The sequence below is a fragment of the Choristoneura fumiferana genome, chromosome 12 (assembly GCF_025370935.1).
Source record: "Choristoneura fumiferana chromosome 12, NRCan_CFum_1, whole genome shotgun sequence".
Taxonomy (NCBI): Eukaryota; Metazoa; Arthropoda; class Insecta; order Lepidoptera; family Tortricidae; genus Choristoneura; species Choristoneura fumiferana.
Window position 1 is genome coordinate 15,661,445 of NC_133483.1, and position 26,800 is coordinate 15,688,244.

Below are 26,800 nucleotides of genomic sequence, written 5' to 3' on the forward strand. Positions count from 1 at the left end.
AATCCATGTTCTTGTTCTTTGATAAAACGTAAATATTTTGCGGGTAGCCACATTTTAGCAATACGACGTGTATTCTACCCTGCCAACACAAAAGGATTAATTCTTCATAGTGAACTCTTGACACCTTAAGTCCTTTATTGTAAGTTAGGAGGGTAGGATTATAATGAAGACGGCATTTTAACTAAGCATATAGCTACACATATTTCCGATAAATAAGCTTATAGTAAATTTGTTTGGAATTCCTAAAAAACTTTCATCCCCATATTTTCTAGTAAATAGGGCGAAATTTGAAAAGAACAAATGTTTTTTAGAGTTCCGTACCTCAAAAGGAAAAAATGGAAACCTTATAGGATCACTTTGCTGTCCGTCCGTCCGTCTGTCTTTCAAGACCCTTTATCTCGTAAACGCGCGGAGTATAGGTATCGAGTTGAAATTAAAACCCTAAACTCAGGTCAATAGTCTCGAAAGCTGTGAAAAAATTTAACCTCTAAGTCAAGGCATTCAAATGCTACCGTCATTAAAAAGGTGTTTTCATACAAATCGCCTTAACAGAAAAAGTTATAGGTTACTTCCGGCTGTCCTAGAAACTTGGAATTTTGCATAAAAGTAGCTCTTATAGCACAATAAATAAGAAAAATCCGAAAATCATAATTTTTCATGTCTCATAAGGCAATATGTCAATAAGCCATCTAAAATAACTATCCACATTGCGTACATTTTGCTTATGAGCTTAGAAGGCTCTGCTAACACTGCATCATCCCCTCTGCTAACATCCCCTCAAAGATAAATTTTTCAAAAACACTTGAACAAATATCTATTTATTTCTTATAAGTTCCCAAATGCCAAATTTCATAAAGAACCATCGATGTATCTTCGTCAATGACGATCTTCCATATAAACTTTCACCCCCTCACATGAAGAATTTAAAAAAAAACTCAAACAAATATCGACTTAGTATTTCTTATTAAGTGCCTAAATGCCAAGTTTCATGGTTCGACAGCGACTCGATTCGAGTTATCTTCGACAGCGTAACCTCTTTTTCGCGATAAAAGATAGCCTATGTTTTTTCCCAAGGTCAATTCTATCTCTGTACCAAATTTCATCAGAATCGGTTCAGCGGTTTAAGCGTGAAGGCGTAACAGACATACAGACAGTTTATTTTGCATTTATAGTATTATATAAATGTATGTATGGATTTTAAAATGGATCTCAAGTTAATGGTTCTAAGAAGCATATTAGAAACCAAAGAAATGCTTTTTGGGAGCTTTTCAGACGTTTTGACAAAACAAGACAAGCCCGAAGTCCGAATTTCGTTTCGTAAAATGTGACTTATAGTTTGGACTAATATTTCTTACATTACAAGCCTTCAGAGACCAATAGCTTTATTAGTGTATTTTACTATTGTAATTATTATTATTTTTATTCATGAAACCAAAACCCAATTGACTAATAATATTAGGCAATATTTACTAGTTGGTAACTAATAAGTATAACTAATATTTTATTACTGTAGATTCGAGAAACGTATACTAGTAAACTTGTAAAAAATATTAGTTCATGGACTATATTACCCTTCTATATTGTGGTTTTGATATGGACTAAAGTTTTTCTCCATTGGGTGACAGTACCTAGACATTACGTTACTTATATCATCGTTATAATTCCATATGTTTTTGTTTCAGGTGACGATGCAGGAGATGCACCTGTCGAAGTACTCTTCACAAGTAAAAAGAAGAAGAAGAAGGATAAATTAGATACATCTCATAATAAAACTGAAGCAAATGGTAGTTATAATTATCTTGTATACTCTGTTTATACGGCGGGCGAATAAATTTACTATGGGCAACAGTGGTGTAGCGTCAGATATTTCCGTGGTAAAGCCGAAGTAAAGATCGTCCACATCCTTCATAAATAATTTGCGTCATGTTGTTGTATTTTTTCAATATTGGGCAAGCCGGTGGGAATGGGGTTCTATGGACGCATCGCCACTGATGGGCAACCTTTCGCATCGCATGTATCTCTCAATGTTATTCTAAAACATGATACATCAAGTTTTTTTGTCTTGATCTTGAGTGACCACTAACAGCCCGTACTTTGAAAATTTATACTAAGAGCAAATGAAAAAACAAGTTCATTGGACAAAAAATACTATATACACTTCTTCAATGTTCGTTTTTTCACCTGGCGTAGAAACAGAGTATACTTAAAATCGCTAAATATTTATGTAACACATTTACACTTTATGTATGCACATTTTCCTGGGGTGTAGTGTAAGATAGAAATGTGTCAATGAAGATATTTTCTTAACAAAATGTACATTATTTTAGAAAACACGCAACCAGTAGTCACTGCCAGCGCCGAGAAAAAGAAACAGAAAAAGAGACATTCTGCTGTTTCGGATCAATCAGGTATTTTTATTTCATTTATCCTATTTCCTCGGGTAGTACCTACTATCATTTCGCGAATATTTCAATAATACTTCTTTTTCTGTTGTACAACAAGAGCACAAAACGAGCCATTTTACCCAAGACGTTACGGTACGGCGAGGGTGGATAGACGTCGAGGGGAAAACGGGTTTAATGCTCGAGTTTTACACTCTGCTTTTCACTTAGTTTGCGAGGAAATGAAATAGCAACAGTGGAAACAATTGTTCACTTTGTATATACTTTCATACATTGTTATATAAATATTTTTTTTAGTTTTATTGATTTATTTTGATTGATTTGATGGATTTTTAGTTTTATATGAACTAAAAATTATTAAAAAATATATGTAGAAACTTTTTGTTTCGTGGCTTTTGACACCTGATTACCTTGGTCTTAGACGAAGATTTTACTTTATGCACTCGAGCATAAAATGTAATTTTATGTCGCCTAGATCCAGCATAAACACGAACTTTACGAGCATGAGAAGTGAAAAATTATTTTATTATTTGAATGTAAATAAATACCAACTTATTTAGTACTCGCAAAATCTTTCTGAGTGCTTTCTCGTCTCATCTTTGCATATTATACCGACATCTGAAATTATATTTTCACTTCTCATGCTCATAAAATTCGTATTTATGCTATATCTAGGCGACATAAAATTACTTTTTATGCTCTAGTGCATAAAATAAAATCTTCGTCTAAAGGTGATTTTTCACCGGCGAGGCGAGAATTGAAATAGTACTCCATGAACACAAAAGAGCCAACCATCTACGGCACGCACAAATAAGATACTTAAGTATGATAAGGACAGTTGCGGGGGTCGCGCTTCGTGTTAACAGCGACCTTTAGTAGAAATGGCTTGTACTATTATGACGGTATTCTCAAGTAATAAACAGTAGGGCTACTACGAAATTCGAAGTTCGTATCGTTCCGTCCCTCCGACGCTTATATTATTTAATACGAGAGTAAGAGGGATGGTACGATACGAACTTCGATTTTCGAATTTCGAATTTCGTAGTAGCCCTGCAGCAACGAACAACAAAACACCTATCGCGCGAAGCGTGTTGCTGTTGCATTCTCGCGCGCCCGCCGCAAGCCGCCGCGGGCGCCGCCATACAAAAATTACAATTCTCGTCTCGCCTCGCTTATTTCAGAAGCAATACGATTTATTTTTACATTCAATTTTCGCACATCCTCGTCAATGCTTACTATTATCACCGAAGATGCACTAGGAGAGGATTGAAAATTTGCCATACAAATTTCAATTCTCTTCTCGCCTCGCCGGTTTAAAATCACCTTAAGACCACGGCAATCAGGCAGGTGTTATCTATCAGCCACAAACAAAAAAGTTTCTACAATTTTTTTTAATAATTTTTAATTTGTGTAATAATTTATTTTAATGAAATATTTATAAATTACGAGTTTATTGCATGAAAAATAAAAGGTACCAAGTAAGTGAACAATGTTTCCACTGTTGTTATTTCCTCTCCTCGCAATCTAAGTCATAAGCAGAGTGTAAAACTCGAGCATGAAACCCATTTTCCCCTCGACGTGTCTATCAACCCTCGCCGTACCGGCTCGAGTGGCTATAGTTCTTGGGTAAAATGGCTCGTTTTATGCTCTTGTACAATCTACTATTAGTGTCACAGGTGAAGGTTAACGCGTTCACTGCCACCGACGCATATACGCGTTTTTGGAACTTCTCCCCAGTGCCGCTGTCATAATTATTCATACATTTTGAACGCACATGTGCGTCAGTGGCACCTGTGGTCAGTCAAGTCAACTCAGCAATAGTCATTACATTACATTAACTTGAAAAATTCTCGCTAGTACTGGCTTGTCTTGAAAAACTGGTTATACAAGGGCAATAACAAGCCAGCACTGGCTTCGTCTAAAAATGGCTTAACTTACAAATTTATAATAATGTAAACACGCAAATTGACTTCTAAACGCAGCGCTTTTATTCCAGCTATACATGATGACGACTCAGACGGTGCCCCTGTAGAGGCCCCGTATCAAAGCGAGAAGGCTTCTGATTTAGATGCAAAAACGCAAAACTCAGGTTTCGTATACCTTACTGCATTTGTACTACATACATTTATTTCGTATCATGATCTTGGCATTCATAACTAGTGTTGTGAATTTAAGCTTCGAGGCGAAGACTACAAGAATCGAGTCGCGACTCCTGAGTCTAAAAGCCTCGAACCTTAAAGCCTCGACTGTATGAGCCTCAAATTAAGAAGTTCGTGTTACAGGCGTTACTGCTTAAGAGCACAGAAACCTACGTAGTCTTTAGGCCAGCGCATCGTATTGGGGTTATTGTGGTGGGTCGCGGGAATTGATATGAACCTGATAATGAACTTTTTGGTCAAATTGAAAAAAAAATATTTGTACAGTATTTTTTTTTTCATGTATATAATAAGTAACTCTCATCATTGTTCATAGTAAAATTGTAAAGCTTGACAAGTAACATGGACGTAATATATAAAAGAGACATCAAAAAACTCACTGTTTACGTCCGATTTAAAATCGGATTAGTTACGGACTTTGAAAAAACGTCATAAATTAAATTAAGGACCTTATACTATTTTACTGCTAATAATTAATTATCTTAATTCATGCTTATCTTTTAAACAGTAAGAGTTCAGAGAGTGTCTTGGAGAAATTAACTTCGGTTGACCGTCCCCTCAAAGTTAATGGAAATCAAAAATAACACGATGGAGACATTACTTTTCAGATCCGTTCCGTTGGAACCTAGCCTATTAACCTTGTAATATTCTAATACCATCTATGTAACACGGCTAAACAATAAAGTTTATTCTATTCTATTTTTAATAATATAAATCAAATTGAGTCAACTTTTTGGGCGTAGGTATCTCAATGTTTATAAAATAACATTATCTAACGTTCGTTGTTTGAGCTCTTAACGCTGGACTCAGGCCTTCTAGATTCGTGGGGCTTGAGCTTTCAATAGGCCCGAGTTTTTAAAGCTTGAGCTCTATGAAGCCCGAGTATTAATTGACCTAGTCCCAAACTAAGCAAAGCTTGTACTATGGATACTAGGGAACGGATAAACATACTTATATAGATAAATACATACTTAAATACATATTAAACATCCAAGACCCGAGAACAAACATTCGTGTTATTCACACAAATATCTGCCCCGGCCGGGATTCGAACCCAGGACCTGAAACTTCGGAGTCAGGTTCACTAACCACTTAGCCATCCGGTCGTCAATTAAAGACTTACTCTTAAGATCTCATAAAAAACTTGAGTCATTAAGGTTCTGGGCCGTTTCACACCGTTTTTGAGTTCAAACCTTCAACGCTCAAGTCTTCAAAGCTTGAACCTTCAACGTATGAGAGTGAGGTTCGAAAGTCTTCAAGACTAGTCTTTTTTAACAACTCTATTCATAACAATACTCGAGTATAATAATCTTAGTAATGGTTTTGCGATTTCAGAAAATACATCACCAGCAGAAAATTGTGACAACAAGAACAAAAAGAAAAAGAAGAAGAAGAAGAAGCATTCTGCAGTCTCAGATCAGTCCGGTACTTACATTATTATTGCTATTATTAAACTGCCAACTCACACTGCAAAAACAATAAAATATCTATTAGTATTTAATAATAATTCTTAATTTCAGTTCTTAATGATGTCGACGCTGATGGTAATCGCAAGGAAACACCACACCAGAGTGAGAAAGATACCTATCTAGAGGCAAATCTACAAGAGTCTGGTAATGTTTGAACTAAACTAATTACATTTTGATTTTGATTATGATGTATTGTGTTGTTAAGCAATTATTTTATTATTATAGGAACTACAGATCCAGCAGAACTTGGTAGTGGCAAGAAGGAAAAGAAAAAGAAGAAGAAAAAGCAGGTTGCTGCCTCTGAACAAACAGGTAAAAAATACTGGTCCCGGTTGCGTTTATGAAGGAGAAAATTTATTAACTATGAAAAGATTTATTGTGGTGACAATTATAACACAAACTAAATCTCGGCTAGGCGATAGTATGTATACCTATTACAGTTAATTTACTCCTTTCTTTAGTATATTTTGTATTTAGTATTTCATTGTGATTCTAAATATACATATTTGATTTGTTTGCAGATGACAGTTCCCTAGTAGTAGAACAAAATTCTAGTTTGAACTCGAAAAAACGCAAGCGTAAGTCATCCAATCCTGCCAATACACAAGATTCTTTGGAAGAAGGTAAATTGATGATCATGGTCATATTAGCGTCTTCTACTAACTGTTAATACTTTTCTAGTTTACAGACACTTACGGATATCATCACGTCTTTTCAGGTGCTCAAGAGAGTGTAGAAAATGAGGCGTTAAACGAATCCTCTTCCGTTGGCAGACAAAAGAAAAAGCGGAAAATATCACAGGAAGATGTCGCTATTGATGAAAATGACGTGCAAGGTAAATCGCGTACTGATACTCAATTCATATAATCATATTATAAAGCTTGGTTTAGACCTGCAAGAAAAATGGTGCAAGTTGCATTATACATATGACGAGGCCGTCAAGCAGACGAGTTTGTAGTGGTCAATCGAACGCCGCTATGTAATGCAACTAGCACTATGCTACCTATGCATTTTTAACTTGCTAACAAAAAGAGGTTCTCATTCTCAATCAGATTGTATATATATATTGTTAATATGTGTCGTCGCATGTGGTAAACCGAATTTGAACATTCTTTTTTGATTCAACAACGTGTCTCTTGGTTGACTCATATAATTTATTTATTTTTTAAATCTATTTAGTAATTATAAATTGTAAAAAAAAATTAACCTATGTTAAAACTTAAGTTTGTGCATTAATTTCAGCTGAAATTGGAAAAAAGAAGAAAAATCGTGAAATAAATTTCCAGATTATTGTACCGGAAACAGGTAAAAAGATATTAAATCGCAATTACCGCGTTACCGCAACTACGTTTTTACACGTAAAACTTATCGACAAAGATAGCATTTGGGCATTGAAGTTTACGATTACCTAATATTTTTTTTTTTTTCAGAAACTGCCCACACACAAATCAAGAAAAACAAAAAGAGAAAAGAAAGAGATGAAGACATAGATAGCAAAAACACAAAGGTAATTTAGTTATTAGGCTTTAATATCGCCTGTGAGTGAGTTAGTTCAATCTTGCAAGTAGATAGGTGATATTTTTGTCCTTATTTATACATATTTACAAATTAATTAAGTGGTGGTAGCCTACTAGTTTGTATTGTCTGAGCAAGCAGAGCCTTGGGTACGAACCGGACCCACGCCTCTACGATTTTCAAAGATAAAAAAGTAAAACCGGTTTTTTTTTTTTCAGGTTCCAAAGGATAATTCACTACACGAGGTACATATGCCTCCTCTTCCCGATAATATTCTGAGCCAACTCGATGACAAGCCAAGGAGAGTTACTGGAGAATCTAAAGTTATTTCTACATCAAAATTTGTTGTGGAAAATGCCAGACAAAAAAGAGCCAAACCTTCAAAGTACTTGGAAGAAAGTATTTATTTAGACGCTAACTCACCCCTAGCAAAGAAAGATAAATCGCGTATGAAAAAACCTAAAGTTCTTCCTTTCATACCGACGGCTTCAATATCTGACTCTGGATTTACAACAAATTTCCAAATAAAGAAGATTTCTCAGAATGTCGAGTTTGTAGCAGGACCGCCAGAAATGACGTTTTCTAAAGAAACATATTTGCAAAAAAAGGGAATTAAAAGATTAGGAACCTATGACCATTACAAGAAACAAATGAGTAGAAAACTATGTAAGTTTTGAAAGAGCCAGTCAGCGTAACGGTAATAACTAGTCTCAAAATATCACACAAGAAGGTAATAAGGACGTAAAAAACCCTTGTTTACTTTACTTTAATACTAGCGACCCGCCCCGGCTTCAGATAGATGCAACTTTGAAAAAAAAAGGATAAGAAAAAATAAAGGAAATCAAAAGCATATTACAATTTTTACCTCCTCCGGCCAAAAGTGCACACGCATGAAGCTGGGGCGCATAGCAAGTTAGTTACACATACCTTTTATATTTATATTATATTTTTTACCTGTGAAAAATAATGTAATTGATAGTGAAGACGCATTAAAATCTGTTGCGTATTTAAAAAAAATAAGAGTATACAGACAGACCGCGAGGAGCGACTTTATACTATGTACGATGATGATATTGATGATTGTTCAGTGTTTTGTTGACTTATTGCCGATACTTATAAAATGACGCTGGCGTCAGTCACGTTTTTAGATCCTTGAAAACTGATGTTTTGTATGTTTAAACAATAATGTAATACAAATTAGACTAGTGTATTTCAATTCAGAAATATAAATGTAGAATGGGGAAATTTCAATATTTAAGACCCCAATTGACGTTGTTTTGTTTACATTTTGTTAAATACCTAACCTATCCAAACCAATTATAGTAGCATTAGATTAAGTTTTAGGTTTTTCATGTAAAATTTTGAAGACTCCAGACTAATTTTTAAACAGTTTCTGTTCATTTTAACTTTATCAATGCATTCCAAGAAATTTATTTTTGTATAATTATCATGACAAGACCCATGTAGCCATGGAAGAAAAATTGTTCTTTTCCTACAGTTTTCCAATGGTTTCTGGTCAAGCTTCAATAATGAATAGTGAAAAGTCTGTTTGAAAGAAAAGGTTGTCTAGTTTAAAATCTTACATTTTAATCGTTTGTTGCTTCATGTTATCTATCATTAAATAAGCAGGTTTGCTAAATAATGTAATGATCATGTTTTTCTACAGCGTCATATTGTTTAATGTTTTTGTGGCGAAATTATAATTTTATTAGAATGAACCTCATTCAAGTCTCCCGCTGCGCAGCTGTATTTTCCGATGATGTCCTATAGGTGGCGCTGGAGTGCAACTATAATGGTATTGCCCATGTGCTCTAAGTTTTAGATTTTCTTAACTAAGTTTTAATTTTTGTATCGTGTAATTCAATAAAATTGTTCATTGGATATTTATAATTATTTACGCATATTCACAATTAACTATAGCGTGACAGACATCGCAAAAGTACTTCCCGCCTTATCATGCCGGTGTAAACAAACCGCCATGTTGTACAAAATGGACGATTCCTTTCGACCGGTAAGTAAATGTAAGTATTTTTAAATTAAAGTAATAGTAAGAAAATGTCTTGCATTGATTCATATAAATAAGATTTATGAATTTTGAAAGCAAACCTATTCTCATTTTACATAACACCAATTTATTAATTCTAAAAGGAACTGGCGTTGACTCATGACGTCAATCAGTATTACAGATTCCACCAATGGCTGCCGTTGACGGTTGATCACGTGGTCAAATCCCTCCAATAGGAAAATGAACCATTCTTTGTGTACCTTTTCACATAGCAATAAAACAGATTGTGGTTTTTATGGAGTGAGTGGTGTTATATCTGTCAATCTTATGTGTTTAAATACGTAAATGTGTGAAATTCAGGATTTTGCTGTTGAGCATAAGGATATTTATATAAAGAAATATTCGGTGAGTAAGCTGTTACAATTTTTAAATACTATTCATTGTTGTTATTGTGAAAACAAGGCTGTGGACAATGGGAAAGTCCAATGCAACATAGTTAACATGCATGTCCCGCTCTTTTTAATGTCATTCATTACAGTAGAGATATTTGTAACGATAAAATTCTTCATCGTTATGGTTTTGTGAATAAGAATATGAACTTGTCTAACATTGATAAGCTCTAAACCTTTTCTCAATAAAATTATCTACTAGCGGAAAGTGGCGGGAAACGTTTCTTTTCTATCCCATTACAACACCCCGTCTAGAATTTGTTTACGAAATGTGTTATACTTAACTACTATTTTATAATTTCCAGTATTTATCATTATAATAAGGTTTTCGTTATGAATGTTAAATGACGAGTTATTTTTATTTTGTTCACTGACGTGTAGTGTAGATATTATAGTAACGGACGAAATTATTGGAATTCGTTTCATAATTTTCTGTCTCTTTCTCTTGTGCACGTGGTGATATATTTTTGTCCTTCTTACTTTAATCTTTCATCAGATGTATTATTTTTAAATTTGTTTTATCAACACTGACTTGTTTTTATATTAATGGAAGGAAAGTTTGTGTTCATATTTACTAGCAACTGCATAATATTGTGCTCATTTCTAAATACTTATTAATAATAATAATAACTGATACCGTTAAAAACGGCGCCAATTTTCCGTCAATGAATAGTTGTATCATAGATACATACTACCTGTTTTCATATTTGTTGTATAGAGTAGCGAACGTGGTGGAGTGAAATAGAAATATATGTATATGTAAGTACCTACTAAGGAAAGGGATGCAACTAGGCAAGGAGTGGTTAGAGAGTAGTTGTCCAAAGAATAGCTATTATCGTAGGCCGTTGCAATAGGCAGATAACCTACCTACCTATATGGTCAAAAATATCACAATATGTAATTGTTTTTACGATTAAATTTAGGGTTTTTAAATTTCTATTTACCTATAGAGTATAATTATGTAATGATTATTGATTTTATGAAAAATAAGGCCATTTTAAGGTACAAGGTACCTATAAAAATAGGTATTGTATTTCTAAATCAACTACCTAACTACTGTAATCCATACTAATATTATAAATGTGAAAGTGTGTTTGTATGTTTGTCCGTCTTTCACGCCGCAATGGAGCAACGGATCGGCTTCTTTTTATCCCGGAAAAATGCACAGTTCCCGTGGGAACATCGCGCGATAACCGCGGGCAAAAGCTAGTAATCAATAATATTATTAAATTTATCGCTTACCTGTATCTCGTTAGGCACAGATTTTTTTACACTTTTGAACTATGTACGTACATACTATATAACTTTGACATTATCCCAATGTAAGTACCTAGACCTGTAGACCCTGTAGTAGGCAGGTATGTAGTCCTGCGTTTTCTGTAATGCTTACTAGGTATGTGTTGGTGTGCAAAAAAGGTTGCCTGGAAGAGATCGCTCTTAAGAAATAAGGCCGCCTATTGCTCACCTTGTAATTTTTTTTTCTCTTTGTATCTGTTTTCTGTATCGCTTACTATGTCTGGTGTACAATAAAGAGTCTTTGTATTGTATTGTATTGAAATAGTGCTGTGCAGCTCAGTAAAAAAACACCGTTATTGGATAGGTAGGTTCCTACCTAACTAATAGGCAATTAATTTTATCACCTCTTAATTCTTCAATTGTGTTCTGTAACGAAGTTCCTATTAGGTCCACCCCTAACATATTCGTTGCATTCCTAGTTCAATGCATGCATAGATATTATACCTACCTACCTACGAGTACTTACGATGCAATTGTTCCCACGGCCGATTTCGAGAATTTCAAAACGTTGAACAATGAACGATTGTGTGCCTGTAGTAGTGAAGGTGATTACGTTACGAGCGAGGGTTGCAGGCAGTGTACCGTCTGGCTTGTGCATGTGTGCGTTGAGTTGAGACGCATTATGTTGATCTATAGATGTGTTGACTGCACTCGCCGAGACAGACTGCGCAGGGACGGGACATGCTATGCACATGCACCTCGTCGGCCGGCGCATTCTTGTTGTTTCTTAACATTTATTTATAGTTTAACGATCACCTGCAATTTTAATAATAACCACGAGGTTAAGTTTTTTTTTTTTTCATTAAACAGCGGAAAATGTTTACTTCGTAAATATCGATTTTCGTATTTTTAAAAGCTTTTGCTTAATTTTACTGTGTAGTTCTGCAAAATAATCTCATTGAAGTTCTACGAAATACGTATTTTCTATTCGCTTATCATTTTATCATCATAACAAACTGATGTTGATGTCAGATAGGTACCTATAAGGTTATTTTTCGAAGCAACTTTAATGCCAGTAAAAAAAACTACCAACGTGGTCCTATTACCTGCTCTGCGCCTGCGCCAGGTGATAAAATTCGTACGATAATAACCTTGGCGCAAATATTAGGAAGCACGAGGACAGGTGCGTTAATGATATTTAACTCTTGTCCATAAAACAATACTGGTGACTAGTTTATTTAGCTCGTTTTAAACAAAGTCCTTTTTAGGCAATGTGATGATGGCGGAGCCATACCTTATGTCACCGACATAACTTGAAGAACGTGCAAGTTGAAGTGGAAATAGACGGGGCACATCGCTCGAAGAACAGAATAGGTATAACCGTTAGGGAGAAAGCTCATAGACGGCCACGGACCGGAAGAAGAAGCGTTGGCATTGGCGTACCTCCCACCAGGTAGATGCAAGAGGCAAGTGGTCGTTCATGTGGCCAAGGTACATAGATGTCGATGACTGTGGCTTTGTGGCGTTCTAAGGGGGAGACCTTTCTTCAACAGAGGACGTTTTCCTGCTGATTATGATGATGATGATGATAATGCATAAGTGATGTTCTTACTCAATAACCCACTTGAGATTGACCCACCCCCGTTGACGGACTAGACTGACTGTTATAGTGATAGGTAGGTGTGAGACTTTTGGAGTCACAATTCAAAAGAAATTACTAAACCACTCAAAAGCGCTGATAATTGCTGGCGTCAAAGGAGCAGCGAAAACTGCTCTACAAGCTAAAAATAAAAAATAAACAAGTCTTGTATGTATTACATGTTTCTGACGAAGTGGTAGTACCTACCTCTGCTAGTAAACTAATTCAGTATTTTTTTAAGGCAGGAAATAGAAGTGTGGGTGGATATGGAACTTTAAGGAACATGAATTAAAACGGTCGTTATTTAGCAAAATACAGTGAAGTGGAGATAATGAAAGGTAGAGACGCGAAATTATTGAAATTAAGGACTGAAGCCGAAATTCAGGGTTAAAGCTATTCTGAGCATATCGTGGCCTCTGGCCTCGATTTTCCACGTGGATATCTTAAGATTAACATCTGCGTAGAGAGATCAAGTCTGAAGATGCCACATAAATAAAAGCAACTAAAAATAACCTTTTCGTAACAAGATACCATCCCGCTTTAAAATGTAACTAAAACTAGGATTTGGGTATTCAAAATCCATAGAAAGTATTAAGAATACATAAGCTAAAAAAATAATATCTGCAAACACCCGACAAACCTCAAGTAGGTAGGAAACATTCCATAGCGTCGCAAAACTTACAGAATGACGTTCAAGATATTACGCGCTTACGCTAGTTGTTTAACGAGATCTGGAAATATTGATGTGAAATATACCTGACATCTGGTTCATGTAACTGGACATCAAAGACTTCAAGCTTCTGAGAGAGCAGCAGAGATGCGACAACAACTTGAACTCTTACAAGAAATCTCTCTTTTGCTGTTGATTTGGCATATAGCGTTAAGATCTAGCTAGTAGAATCACTGAAAACTGAGCCGCTGATAAATATGGCTATGGTATCACTGGTAAAGCTTTCCACTAATCTGTACGAGTTGCATCAAGAGTATAGTAACTGTGGAGGATTACTGCCAGCTAATACTATCAACAACAGTAGAAATAACTCCATCAGTGAAAAACTGATTTACATGTACGTAAACTGGTTATTTACTAGGTATCAAAGGCATTCTTACAATAACCCCTTTTTATCACTCCCGAAAATTCTTAAGTCACTATTGAATCCGTTGATAGGCACTGTTAGAGACAACTGATGCGTTGATAGAGCATTTTTATTCAGCTTTTGATCTGATAAGTTGCGTCCTTTTCAGTCGAAATTTGATGTTATTGGCTGCAAACTAAGTCACGTACGGTCAAGCAGTACCGTACCTACTACAGTAGGAATCGTTAAAATCGAAAAATAACTGCTAGTTCAAATTCTGTAAAAATTACAACCAATCCCTTCTTAGTGCACCTCTGTGACCTTTAAGGTTAAGCAATACATCTGGCAAAAATTCAAGTGTCTGGCTCCAGAGTTTCAGCTGGGCGATTTAAGACTTGACGAGGACAGTAAATTCTATACCGTGTTAGCGCGAAAACTTAACCAATCTGCAAATCCCAAAAACTAACGTTTTCGGGATGTCTAACTAAAACCCGTTTGTTTTTTTTTAAATGGTTGACAATGTCCTACTATGTGTGTGGTGTGACAAGAAGGAAATGTAATGAATTAGTTTAGATCATGTAGGTATACAAAGTTACGAACCCAGTGTAGTTAATGTTTTTTGGATGGTCTAAAAAGTACTAAGTATATGGTATGTACACTATACATGCACAATCAAACTTTATCATCAGTTACCTAATTTATTTGCTGATGTGAATTACATGTTCATAATATACCTAAGTATATAAAAAACATCATCATTATCATGATTAAAATGTTATGTTGTTTAGTAGATTATGTTCTGGCATTTCTGTAAATGTTCAGGCCGAAAAAAAATATTTAACAATAGTTGATCGTCGAGTTACTAATTTACAGAAAGGCTGTTGACCCGACTGTTGTAATCGTCAGAGCGCTGCGAATCCGTGAGCGTTCGATATTTCTGTAATAAAGAATGAATTGAACAGGTTCTATTCAATCAAGTTTTACTAAAAATATTTTTAGAGCTATTTTTAGTTATGTATATAGAAATAAGTTTTGATGTAGAACATTTTCCTCCCTTCATTTCGAAAAGGGAACTTTAAGACCGAGGGGATGGCGCCGCGCATCAAATCAATACGGGAACCCCCTGATATTGCGCGCGCATAGGGCGGGTGATATGGAAATACTCTTAGAAGTGTGATGCGAGGTCTAAAATCCCATTGGCCACTACTATGCCCAAGATTCTTGTTTTTGGCCAACATGCATTTATTTACGCCTACGGATTGCGGAAAGGATAAAATTGTTTAAATTAGGATCGTTTGTCATCGGGATAAATCATAAATTCATATAAAAACAGTATTTTTCAAAACCATACGTGCTCACTCAGCTAGATAGGCCTGCGGGCCTGCCTAGTTGGAGAGATATTTATCTCGACCGTCGATTTTTCCGAGCATCGAGCAACGTCGGCGCAGAGGCGACCACTCCGCGCGAGTTCAAGGCGAGCGCGCGCGGTCAGGTTCGAGGACACGAACGCCGGCGACGCGGGCCCCTCGCGGCGCCTCCATAAGCCCCCAATACCCCATTCTTCTTTAAGAATATTACTACGCCAAGATAATACCCTAAAACCCTCTCGATGCAAGACGATTCGTTCAAACGTGAGATAATGATTTATCTGTGATGCAAAATGGATCTTAAGTTTATAGGCTTGGCGATGGATACCTAATATTGTTACAACTTCCTGTCTGCGTTTTCTGAACCCAATTAAAATATGTACTTCCTCATTCGGCTATGAAGCTTGAAATAGGTAATCTCACGTGAGCAAGATGAACTCTTAGAGGTAATAAAGACCGAGTTCATGGCCCTCTGAGGCACGACTCTGCTACGAAAAAACGCATGGACTTTTGTTCAACTTGTGAAATATTACAACTGAATAATCACTAGACAAGCGGAACAAAAAGGTATACGTATAGTGGGTTTGGTGGACAGACATGTGTCACCATGAATATTAATTTGGATAGGTTTACTTCCGAAAGTTCCTAAGTTTTACTATAGGTATAGCATTTTTTTAAATATTGGATGGTGCTTTAATTTCGTTGTCGGACCATCGAGCAGCGTATAATGTTGGGAAACACTGCGCTAACTCACTGGGTGCGACGAGGCGGCTGCCTTGTCATTAGGGGTCGATTCACCCTCATCCGATCCGTGTCTAGCCGTCTCTTTCTTCCACCCTAATATTAAACGATCTCGCTCGCTCATAAGTTTTTCGAACGATTTAATTAGCGAATAAGTAGTTATTGTAACTTATTTATGAACATATGACATTTTATAATAAGACAGCATCTTATAGTTGGTATAAGGTAGGTATCCGGTATAGGTACGTAATTTTACCATAATAGCATGAAGAAATAGAACTTCGTTATCAGTGATAGGTTAAAGTTATCATAAACGCGCTTCTTATCTGCCATTGCACTCGTCTTCGGCACTCTGATTTTTTCGTCTACCTAAGAACTTCTGCAGTTTAACAGTATAAATAATTATTTGATCTGAAACATACTCTAGTACCAACTCAAGTTATTTAAGAGATACTGAGAACTTTTCTTACACTGCGCCGCAAAAAAATCTGTTAATGTTACCGGAAGATGGAAGTGAATTAATAACGTAATGGGCCACGGTGCGCCAGAACGAGTTTATTTATAGTTACGAACAGGGTATGGCGAGTAAAAGTTAATACAAAAAACATCGTCCCAAATCATGAAGCCTTCGGAGTCGTTTTTTATGCATGCCCGCTCAGGCAGGCGTTCCAGTCCGGTCCCCCGACCGACAGTCAACGGATCGTGGGTTGGTATAGGTCTCAATTTAAAAAAAAAACACGAGAAAGTGTCTTCATGTTCTTCCTTTCCTTAGAACAAAATGACCGGAATATTTTGTCAGCGACTTCACTTAATATGATAATAGGCACCAATTAAGTGTAAATATTAATAATAAATACATACTAACATTAATTAATAAGAATTTATCTAATGTAGTTACTTAAAGTAGTAATTACTGCTTGTATTACCACTAAAAATTATTTTCGCCATAATAATGGTATGGCAGCGCATACCTTAAGGCAAAACAGGTTTTACACTACTACTTGCGTTCCGTAGTGGTTTCATTGTACTGTCCTTCCCTTCCCGCCGTTTCACTGCAATGTGCCCTGCCCATTGCCCGCCATCGCCATCTGCGATAACTTAAAATGGCGCGAAAATGTTACTTACTAATGCAGAATGTCCAATCTGTTTGATTTATTTCTTGACACTTTCTTAAGATTTATAAATAATCCTTTTATTATTCACATTCGTTTGCTAACTGTAATTTTCCCGAATGATTTTATATTTAAATAATATAGAATACTTATAAAAACATTTTAACAAAAAAAAATACTGTAAAAAAAAACCTTTTTTATTTAACCTTAATCTAGGTACTATGTTGATTGAAGTCGGTGCCTCAGCACGAGCCAGGAAGAGTGATAGAAGCCCATCAGGTAGACGACTATAGGTCCACTACAAGTTTACCTAAAGTACCTGGGCGACCGAGCTGTGCTCGGGCTAAAACTCTTTAATAAACGTTTTCCCAGATAAGACCAAGCTAGATCGATTTTTCATCCCCGAAAACCTTTACATACCAAATTTCATCGAAATCGTTGTAGCCGTTTCCGAGATAAATATGTATGTATATATACAAGAATTGCTCGTTCAAAGTATAAGTATTAGATTTATGGAGCTTACGATTTATTGAACTTAATAACACTTTTAACAAAGTATTTTGTTTTTAATTTCAGACGTGCTCAGATATGGATTTATACATTACCGACTCACTCCAAGACATGCTGGACATGGACATCAAAAACGAAATGGCCACAGATCTAAGCAGTATAACAGATTTTCCTGTAAGAAATATTTTGCCACACATTATAATGTTTTACTGTGAAATGACACTGCTAATGTTAATTTTTCCCGTCTTTGCAGGACTCATTAGGACTTAATTTTTCTGATATGCCTCCTCTATTAGATATGGATACGGATAATTCTGCAATATGGCTCAACAACTCCTCTAATAGTTTTGTTCATAACTTGGATCTATATGGGTCAGAAGCTAACGCAGTTATGGTCAACCCGAACTCCGTCATGCCGTCCACATTCGCAGAAACTCCAGTTAAAAGCGCTGTGAAAGAAGAAGCTTCAAATTTATTACTAACATCTGCCAACAATGACTTGAATAGCAATACATCAGTGCCTAGTCCTAAAGAAGAAAAAAGTCATCTTACTTTTTCTCCCAACGCAATCAAAGTTTCTAAAGTGGAGCCCGAAGAGCAGCCCGTCGTCAAGAAACCTCTAGAAGAGGCCACCCAGATGGTTATTTATGTGCGAAAACAAGACAAGCATGTGGTGAAGGATTTATTGAAGGACTTAGATACTAGCAAACTGAAAACTACCACTCCAACTCAAGCTCAAACAGTTAGAGTAAAAGCAGCCCACGAACTAATAAAAGTGAATAATAAAAACTGTTCTATTTTGAACACAAGCCAAAAAGTAGCACAACAATTAGGAACTAATACTATTATATCTGGTAATATTCATATATTAGATGCACAGCAATCTAGGACAATTTTAGCCAATAGCAACAAGAGTCAAGCGACGATACTAATTGATAACTCGTCGTTGAACAATAATAGGCAAATAATTAAGACATCGGTTAGTGGGGCATTTACTGTCGACCCTAGCCAAGCAAAATATGTAAACTCCACAATCAAACATACCTCCGGTGGCGGCGAGTTTCCTAAACCTGCATACTCCTATTCATGCTTGATAGCTATGGCGCTAAAGAACTCGAGAACAGGCAGTTTACCCGTCTCGGAAATTTATAATTTCATGTGGTAAGCTAACTAATTATTGGAAAATTGGATACATTTGCGATAAGAATTAGCCTCATTTGTTGTTTTTGTTTCAGTCAACATTTTCCTTATTTCAAAACGGCACCAAACGGTTGGAAAAATTCAGTGCGTCACAATCTTAGTTTAAATAAATGCTTTGAAAAAATTGAAAAACCATCTACGAACGGAAGTCAAAGAAAAGGTTGCTTATGGGCCATGAATCCGTCTAAAGTTGGGAAGATGGATGAGGAAGTCCAAAAATGGTCACGAAAAGATCCTCAAGCTATTAAGAAGGCGATGGTTTATCCAGGTTAGTATGGAAGCTCCAATTAAGTTTATCTTTGTCACAGAGATGCAAGTGCAACACGAAGAAGGATATCAATGGGATCGTCTCTTTAGTCAAACCGCCGAAAAATATGACTATTACTCTTATCACAATTTCCTACTCTACTCAAAAAATACTACAAGCTTTGATTTATATTTTTCAGCTCCAAATTAACCAAGCACTTACGAAATGCATGACATTTACAGACAGTCTGGAAGCTTTAGAGCGTGGCGAGATGAAATATAGTGGCGCGGCCGGCGACGTGGACGAAGACGATCCGGACGCAGACGCTGACGCAGAATTAGATGCTGATGTCGAGCTTGACCCCGAAGTTAAAGCCGAAGTGGAAGAGGAAGAGACTATTGTAGAACAGGTACACACGTGCGATAAATAAAACTTCTAAGAGCAACTTCACATTAGGGCAGGCATGCACAGACCGCGGCTCGACGGCGATTTAATAGAAATAGTAAAAACCTAGCGAAGCTATGATAATTTTAGTTGTTTTTATTTGCTGCGGCCCACCTTTGGCTCATAATCTAGCCGAGAGACCCCTAGGTTTCTAATAAATCTGTGCATCTCTGGAACTAGTAACTAATTCTGGCCAAGGTTCAATCGCGTACAATATGCTTAGTAGTGGTTTAATATGCACCTGATTGCACCAGCTTTTAAGGGACATTGTCACGCCAAACGTGGAATGCACAATATACGCGAAAATGTGGTGGAAGTTAACAGCTTTTAGATGTCGTACTAGAAGCTCAGTGTACGGCAGCTTCAAAGCCAAACACCACGGAAAGCAGGACCATGATAAATATTGTGGCTTATTATTGCACGCTAGCTTTTGTCACTGATATAAACACTGACAAAAATCATTGCGTAAAAAAATGGATGGATACTGTATGTCAACGATAAATGATAAAATACTCAAAAACTCTGATACTGTCTAGGTTCTAAATAGACCTCTGTAAATATTATTTTATTGTAAGCTAATGATAGCGATGCTCTACGCCCCAGCTACGATTATGCGCGAAGGAGAGTCGCTGCACAATGTTTACCTGGCAGCACACCACACGTGATGAACAGAAAGACACTAGCCGTGCCGCTGGTCGCGCTTACTCGTGGCCATCTAAGTGCTGTACTGCAGGGATCTTCTAGCATGCATTGATTAGTTTTATTTAAGTAATAATTTGAGGTCAAAGACATCAAAGAAGTGGCTGGAACATTTTGGCCAAGAGTGGCAAAAGACAGAGATAGCTGGCATTTATACTAATACTACTAACAAAAGTAATATACACAAAACTTGATAAAATTATAAGGGATAAATAAAGCTTAATAAATAAATAAAATATTTGAGGTTAACCAAATGAATCTGCGAAGGTAGGGGCTTCAAGCAAATATATATGTATAAGATATCTGTGCAGTAAGTCCCAAGTGCCACGTATTGATGTGTTGTATACTTTGATTGTCCTTTTGATGTAGATATTATAGCTAATTCTTGTACCAGGATTGAACAATGTTTATGCATTCAATTATACTTTTGTATCTAAATTTTGCACAATCTCTCCAATCTACACTAACTACTGTTGGAATAAGGGCAGTGAGATAATAACGAGTAATGAGTATTATTTTAATCTTAATAATACATAAACATGAAAATCTCTTCAGGAAGTGTCAGATCAAGAGTTGGAGGTGGAAGAAGTGGTAGAAGGAACAGGTATGGTGGGCGGAACCTACCGACTACTGGCGGCCGGGCCATCTGCACTCGCCTCTTACATCACCGACGTCGACTCCGGAGAAGAAATCAGCGATATTGAGGTAAGCACCATTGGTAATCTGTCTTTAGTTTACAGAGAGAGAAAGTGATTCGCTTGTATAATGTATACTAAACTAGCTATTAATTTAGTAAATACCTTGAGCGGAAGGGACGCCACAGTAGAGAGATCTCTCTTCAGGCACATAATCATGTCTGCAATGCTTACATGAAACTAGCTATATCTCGCTGCTAGGAATATGGCTAATTCTGTATGTATTCCATAAGAATTTAGAAAAATTCCTATTTAATGCTCCTTTATGATCCTCAAGGGATATCTTTGCTAGATTTGAAGTACTAGATACTTCATGCAGTGGTTTAGGTTGTGTTGTTGCAACAAGTTGCAAGTTGCAGATGCAGAGGCATGCCTCTGTCAGTCGGGTTATTCTTTTATAAGTGTAGAAGATATATAAGTGATTAGTTCCATTCTTGGCTCTCTTTCATATATCCACATTTAGAATTTATTTAAACAGTGATAGTATTGTAGTAGTGCAGAGAACGCATATTTTCAGGCATTTTGTGAGAAAAATTCAAGACTGCACATTATTGTCTACAATAAACTTTATAAATCTTTGTTTTATTGTGTAAAACTAAAGCTAACACTTATAGACCAGCGGGACTTCCTGACACAAGTATCCCTATACCTACTTACTAGGAAGTCCCAACCTTAATTTTGTATTCTAAGTAAACTGACGGTTAAATGTGATGCCGTATCTATTTGTTTTTGTGTGTCGAATAGACGGAGACGGCATCATATTTAACCGTCTGGTGAAACAGCCCTAAATCTTTTCGAAGAAACAAATATTTTCAAAAAGCCTTTCAATAAAACTGTTCTGTACCAATCAGTACAAATAACCAGTAAACTAAACTTACAATGTACTCCCGTTCCCAGCATTATTGGCAAGCCAGCTGGCTGTAGGCAGTCGCAAATTAGTGGCCATTGGTTGATTAGTCACTTCTATAGTTGGCACTAGTCAGCCGAACAGCAACAAGCTAATATTATAGAGTTATGATATAATCTTGAGAAACACCGAGAACTGAATGTGGTATAAAAATCGAACAATGCGGCTTATAACAATAATTTTGGTGCCAATATGATTACGAAGAGTAACATTACATTATTGTTTTTTTTATTTGTTTCAGGTCTTAGATCAATCCTATGAAGAAATAGATATCGACGTAACGAAACCTATGAAACTAGATTTATCCGTCTCAGAAAACTACACAAGTGAGTAGTAGTTGAATATGTACTGAAAAATATTCTTATTTTAAATGTACAATATAACGAAATAATATAATAATAACAATATAATATGTATTGATGGGCAATATAACGAAAATTTACCTGTTGATAAGCCAGCGAAAGCATTACATGTGTAAGTTTTAAACGGTTTTTTTTTTTTTTCAGTTCATTCCGCAAAGAGAGCGAAAACGAGTTTCATCTACCAGCCGGTGGCGGCGCAGGCGCATACGAGCCGGCGGAAAACACCGCTCGTCAACAGAGTCGCCCTCATCTAACCAGTTCGTGGCAGTAGTATTGTAATCAATTGTGATCATTCGACGTGGGGTCAATGGTAGTCTAGCGTAGTCTCTTCAGTGATTGTTCTGTTCCATTAATGTTAAAATTACGGGAAATTCGAATTGTAATAATTAAGTTGTGAGTAGTGTGAGAGTGCTGAGTTCTTTTGTCAGCTAGTTTTGAAGTCTGTAGGTATGAGTTGACCCGTTCCTACGCGAACAGACACTTGTTACATATCTTTCACTTACACTGTAATGTAAATTAGTTTAGCTTAAGGGAATTTTTTAAGCTCATGTGTAACTATTTACCGGAAGCTCGGTATTTTAGATATTGGATAGGTACATGAAACTTTTACACTAATGGTACTATAAAATAATAGTGTTCAAACGTAGGCAATACATTTAATGAAATGTTCCCATTTTAGTTAGTAAGAGGCTGTGTTTCAGCCACATCGTGAGTACAAAGACGTTTCTGCTGCTGTACTGACACTTTTTGTTGCGTTTATCTGCATCGTGCGGGTATTATTCCGCTACCCTGACTAAACATTATTTTTTATTATGTTAGACATTACTGCTATTGTTAATATGTAATACTACTGACATGTGCGCCGCACTCTAAAGATCTTTACCAAAGAGCTTTATTTAGACTAATCTTTGACAAGATCTGTAGAGATCGGCTTTTATGATTTTGTTGACTAAAGTCTCTATACAGTAGCGTGCACTACAGCGGGTATTAAGTAAGTTCCCACCGCTATTACGTTATTTTCTACTATTTTTCTATACATTAAGACAGTTGACACTGGCAGCTCTAGTCAGAGCTTCAAACAAATTCACTAGCTATATCAAATTCTATTCGAATGGCCAAAGGTAATCCACACCGCGTGAATCGCGTCACATGTGCATTATTTATTGGTACTATTAAATCTCATTAGCTAATAGCTAAACTATCGTGCAATCGAATATGGCCTTGGTCACAAACGTTGATCTGCCTAACATTGAACAATGGCCTCGTTTCGTACAGTCACCCTCAAATGAATCGTGCTAAGCTAGGTGCTCCAATGTATTTGATGACGCCTGTACGTAACCAATTATACCATTGCATTGGGGAAATGCCGGTGGGCGTTTACACACTTCTGAAAAATATTTGAGACACTACATTGTATATTAAGCATTGTTGAGGGTTAATTTGTAACAAATGCCTCATTTCTTAGCCTATATAGAGAGAGAAACAATATTTCGTGCTTTCTTTTCAAGGCTTCGAAATGACACGTTTGTCAAAAAAAAAGTATTCAAGAAGTGCACAGTAGACATGATCACTTTGGACTTTGGTCGTGACAATTACCGTGTTAGTTCGTTGTAAGATTTTCTCTATGCTTCATAAAAATACGCATGGTTATGTACCCTAGCATAAATTTAATATTTAAGTCATTCCATACAAAAGTACATAATTGTGAAGTTCAGACTGACATTATACATTACATTATAAACAGTTAAACAATTCAGTACTTCAACAACAGTGTCCAGTAACGCCTAGTCTTCCAGGAAATAGATGAAGAAAATTGTAAACTTTACCCTAAAAACGACTTGAAAGGGTTGAAAAAATGTCGTAGGTATAATTTTAAGGGGTGTTCTAATTAGGTGCAAAATATATATGGTTGTGTTAATTACAATAGATCTCATTGACTTCAAGATCGTGGATTGTTAGAAAAGAATACGGCACACCCCTAGTCCAATGCATTTATCCATGTTACATGGTACTTGATAGAAAAGTGATCAGTATCACTAGTGATCGAGTGATTGAATGAAAATTAAGTGGTATCGTTTTTAGAAAAAGCGCAATGTGCAAGATTATTTTAACAATGTTGACCAGAGAAAATGAATGGTCTTTGAATTACTATCCAGTGATTGTTTACAGAGTAATGATCTAACGGACACATTCAACAAATTATTTGTTGGTCTTTCTTATTACATGAAGAGTTAAACTGATTCCAAGTCGAGTAGGTTTCACGCACAGAGCTCAGTCAACATCATATTTATAGAAACGGAAAAATTCCTCCAATGCATTTTGTGACAGTAGAACTATTCAGTCAGAGCTCATATGAAAACAGAAATTTTTTAGCCGATTATTGTCAACTACATATTCAATTTCATGGTAATGGAAGACATATTTTCTAAGAAAGACCTTTAAATAAATTTTTGTTGGTATTACTGTGTTGTTATATTTTATGATGATTACATTATCTTATGTCGTTAGTATCATTGCTCTGGTATGGGATAAGAATATATGTAAGTTAAGTAGTCAATTAGTTGGTGGCCCAAGCAACGAATCGGTCTTGGAAGGATAAGCCGACCGTACGCAAGACTGGACGTCTACACAAACATTTGGATTATACTGACCCTATTGTTCTTAAAGTTAGTATAGCTTACTATACACACCAACGACGTAATACTATCTCGTATCGGTAGGCGGAAAGATTACTTTTGTACGACAGTGGTCACAGACGTATACGGTCTTACGTAGTGGCTTGTAGATATGGATGTTAGAAAACGCGATTTTAATCAGGAATTTTGGAATTCTATTATTTACTGAACTTTAGACTATAAACTTAATTAGCGTTCACAGAGCGCAGCAAGGTTTTATGGTGTAGCTGTAGAGCATACCTACTTATACTAATACGAAGTATCCACATAATTGGCAGACTTCAATAGCGTGCAATGTGTACAAATAAACTTAGCTACAAGTAATTATGCTTATAATATTGGATAACACTGCGTATGTTTGTGAATTTTTATTGATAATAAATTAATGCATAGTTACTATTTTAGTTTAAGAAAAATATGCGTTCTGGCAATATACAGAAACTTTGTGTCGTAAAGTTTAACCCCAGTCGACATAATTTGCGAAATCAATAATTTAAGGTATTTTTAAAACTAAATATTATGGAAATATAGGGGTTTTGATATCCAAAGTGGAATTGCGTCAAAGTAATGCCAACAATACTGAAATTTTAATATGGACTTCCGTAAAGTAACATTGAAGCAATGTAACGTGTCTCTAACCAATTTAGTAACATTTAATAGAATTTGTATTTTTCCACTGCCAGTATTTCAACATCCATGTAAAATATAATAAAATAAATAGCCAGTAAGGACACCTAGTAGTGGTAATTAAAATGTAGTTTTATTACTATTCATGTAAGAATGCTGAGTCGAATATGATTTTTTAATAACATTTTTGTAATAAAAATGAAATCGAGTATTTTCTGTTTCATTTCAAAACCTGACAACAATGATAATCCCCGATTTAATAGTTCTAACCTTGCTCTGTCGCATCCCCTCCATGATGTTATCGTTTTACCTTCGGGGATAATAATAGGCAGTTAAAGATAAATTTGAATTATTTGAACGAAAATTGTGAAAATCTCACAGACCTATGAAAATCTGGATAGGTTATTCACATTCACACGAATACTTGAACCGACAACATATTCTAGGACATTTGTAGATTTAAGTCGATGTTTGGCGTACGTTAAAGCACACAAACTAGAATGAAGCCATGAATGTTGGTAAAAATATCTTATTTTGGACCGAGAGGGATTGTGTGATGTGATGTGATCTGATTTTCATAAGGGTTTTTTTTAAATATATGATAGGGTTAAAACGAGCCAGCGGATCACCTAATGAGTGGCAATCACCGCCGCCCGTGGACACCCGCAACATAAGTTACGGATGCGTTGCCGACCCTTTGAGAAAGGGTACACTCGTTTTTTGAAGATCCTAAGTTGTACCGGTGTCCTGATTATTCCAACGTAAAGAAAAAAGAAACATTAATTTGCTTTATTTTTTAATGCTAGCGCGTGTTTTGAGCATAGACCTACCCCCTTATTCATAAAACTTAACAAGCCTATGTTAACTAACAAATGCTTTGTCCCTTTCTAACAAATACAAATGTCGAAGTGACAAATAAGGACAAACGAATTTTAGCGGCATTTTAACTAAAATAGGTTTGATTGTCGTTTATGAATAAGGGGGCTAGTGTTTACTTCCTCTGAGGTTTTGAGACAAAAAAAAGGTGAAATGTGTTGCCAATGCTATTTTTTTTATTCCATGTGGCCACTTCAGTGGCGAGTCTCTTGCTATTAAGTAATTGTGAAGGAAAAGAAGAGAAATATAGGTCAGACAAAAACGCTGCTTAACGTTATTTTATTTAATTTTCCATTAAACAATGAAAACAAAGTTATTACAGTAAATCTTAAAAACGTTGTAAAAACTTTTACTATTATCTATTCTGTGGTATAGTATGATAAGAAAAATG

General features: G+C 36.0%; 2 protein-coding genes across 3 annotated transcripts in view; both read left to right on the top strand.

The window, feature by feature from the left end:
- LOC141433438 (uncharacterized) overlaps positions 1–9,423 on the top strand; it is a gene marked incomplete in the record, with an annotated part of 22,285 nt that extends 12,862 nt beyond the window's left edge. The window contains 11 exon segments of the mRNA XM_074095474.1: positions 1,683–1,784; positions 2,328–2,408; positions 4,399–4,491; positions 5,894–5,983; positions 6,079–6,171; positions 6,253–6,339; positions 6,549–6,650; positions 6,746–6,862; positions 7,270–7,332; positions 7,458–7,534; positions 7,761–9,423. Coding sequence (XP_073951575.1) covers positions 1,683–1,784; positions 2,328–2,408; positions 4,399–4,491; positions 5,894–5,983; positions 6,079–6,171; positions 6,253–6,339; positions 6,549–6,650; positions 6,746–6,862; positions 7,270–7,332; positions 7,458–7,534; positions 7,761–8,219 — 1,364 coding nt within the window.
- Positions 9,424–9,513: 90 nt separating this feature from the next.
- jumu (Forkhead box protein N4 jumeau) lies at positions 9,514–25,744 on the top strand. Of its 2 annotated transcripts, none has more exons than XM_074095481.1 (8): positions 9,514–9,952; positions 17,744–17,851; positions 17,931–18,838; positions 18,913–19,145; positions 19,367–19,533; positions 20,823–20,972; positions 22,111–22,195; positions 22,376–25,744. In XM_074095481.1, exons 1-8 carry the CDS (start codon positions 9,893–9,895, stop codon positions 22,483–22,485), a joined length of 1,821 nt encoding a protein of 606 aa, XP_073951582.1. In that variant the 5' UTR covers positions 9,514–9,892; the 3' UTR covers positions 22,486–25,744. The 2 variants fall into 2 exon arrangements, with proteins under 2 accessions (XP_073951582.1, XP_073951583.1); XM_074095482.1 differs by lacking the exon at positions 9,514–9,952 and adding an exon at positions 12,517–12,723.
- The last annotated feature ends 1,056 nt before the right edge of the window (positions 25,745–26,800 follow it).

Coding starts and splice junctions, on each gene's coding strand:
- jumu (XM_074095481.1), top strand. CDS start 9,893: ATGTGTGAAATTCAGGATTTTGCTGTTGAGCATAAGGATATTTATATA. Junction 17,852..17,930: donor GCAGTATAACAGATTTTCCT/GTAAGAAATATT, acceptor CCGTCTTTGCAG/GACTCATTAGGACTTAATTT. Junction 20,973..22,110: donor AAGAAATCAGCGATATTGAG/GTAAGCACCATT, acceptor TATTTGTTTCAG/GTCTTAGATCAATCCTATGA.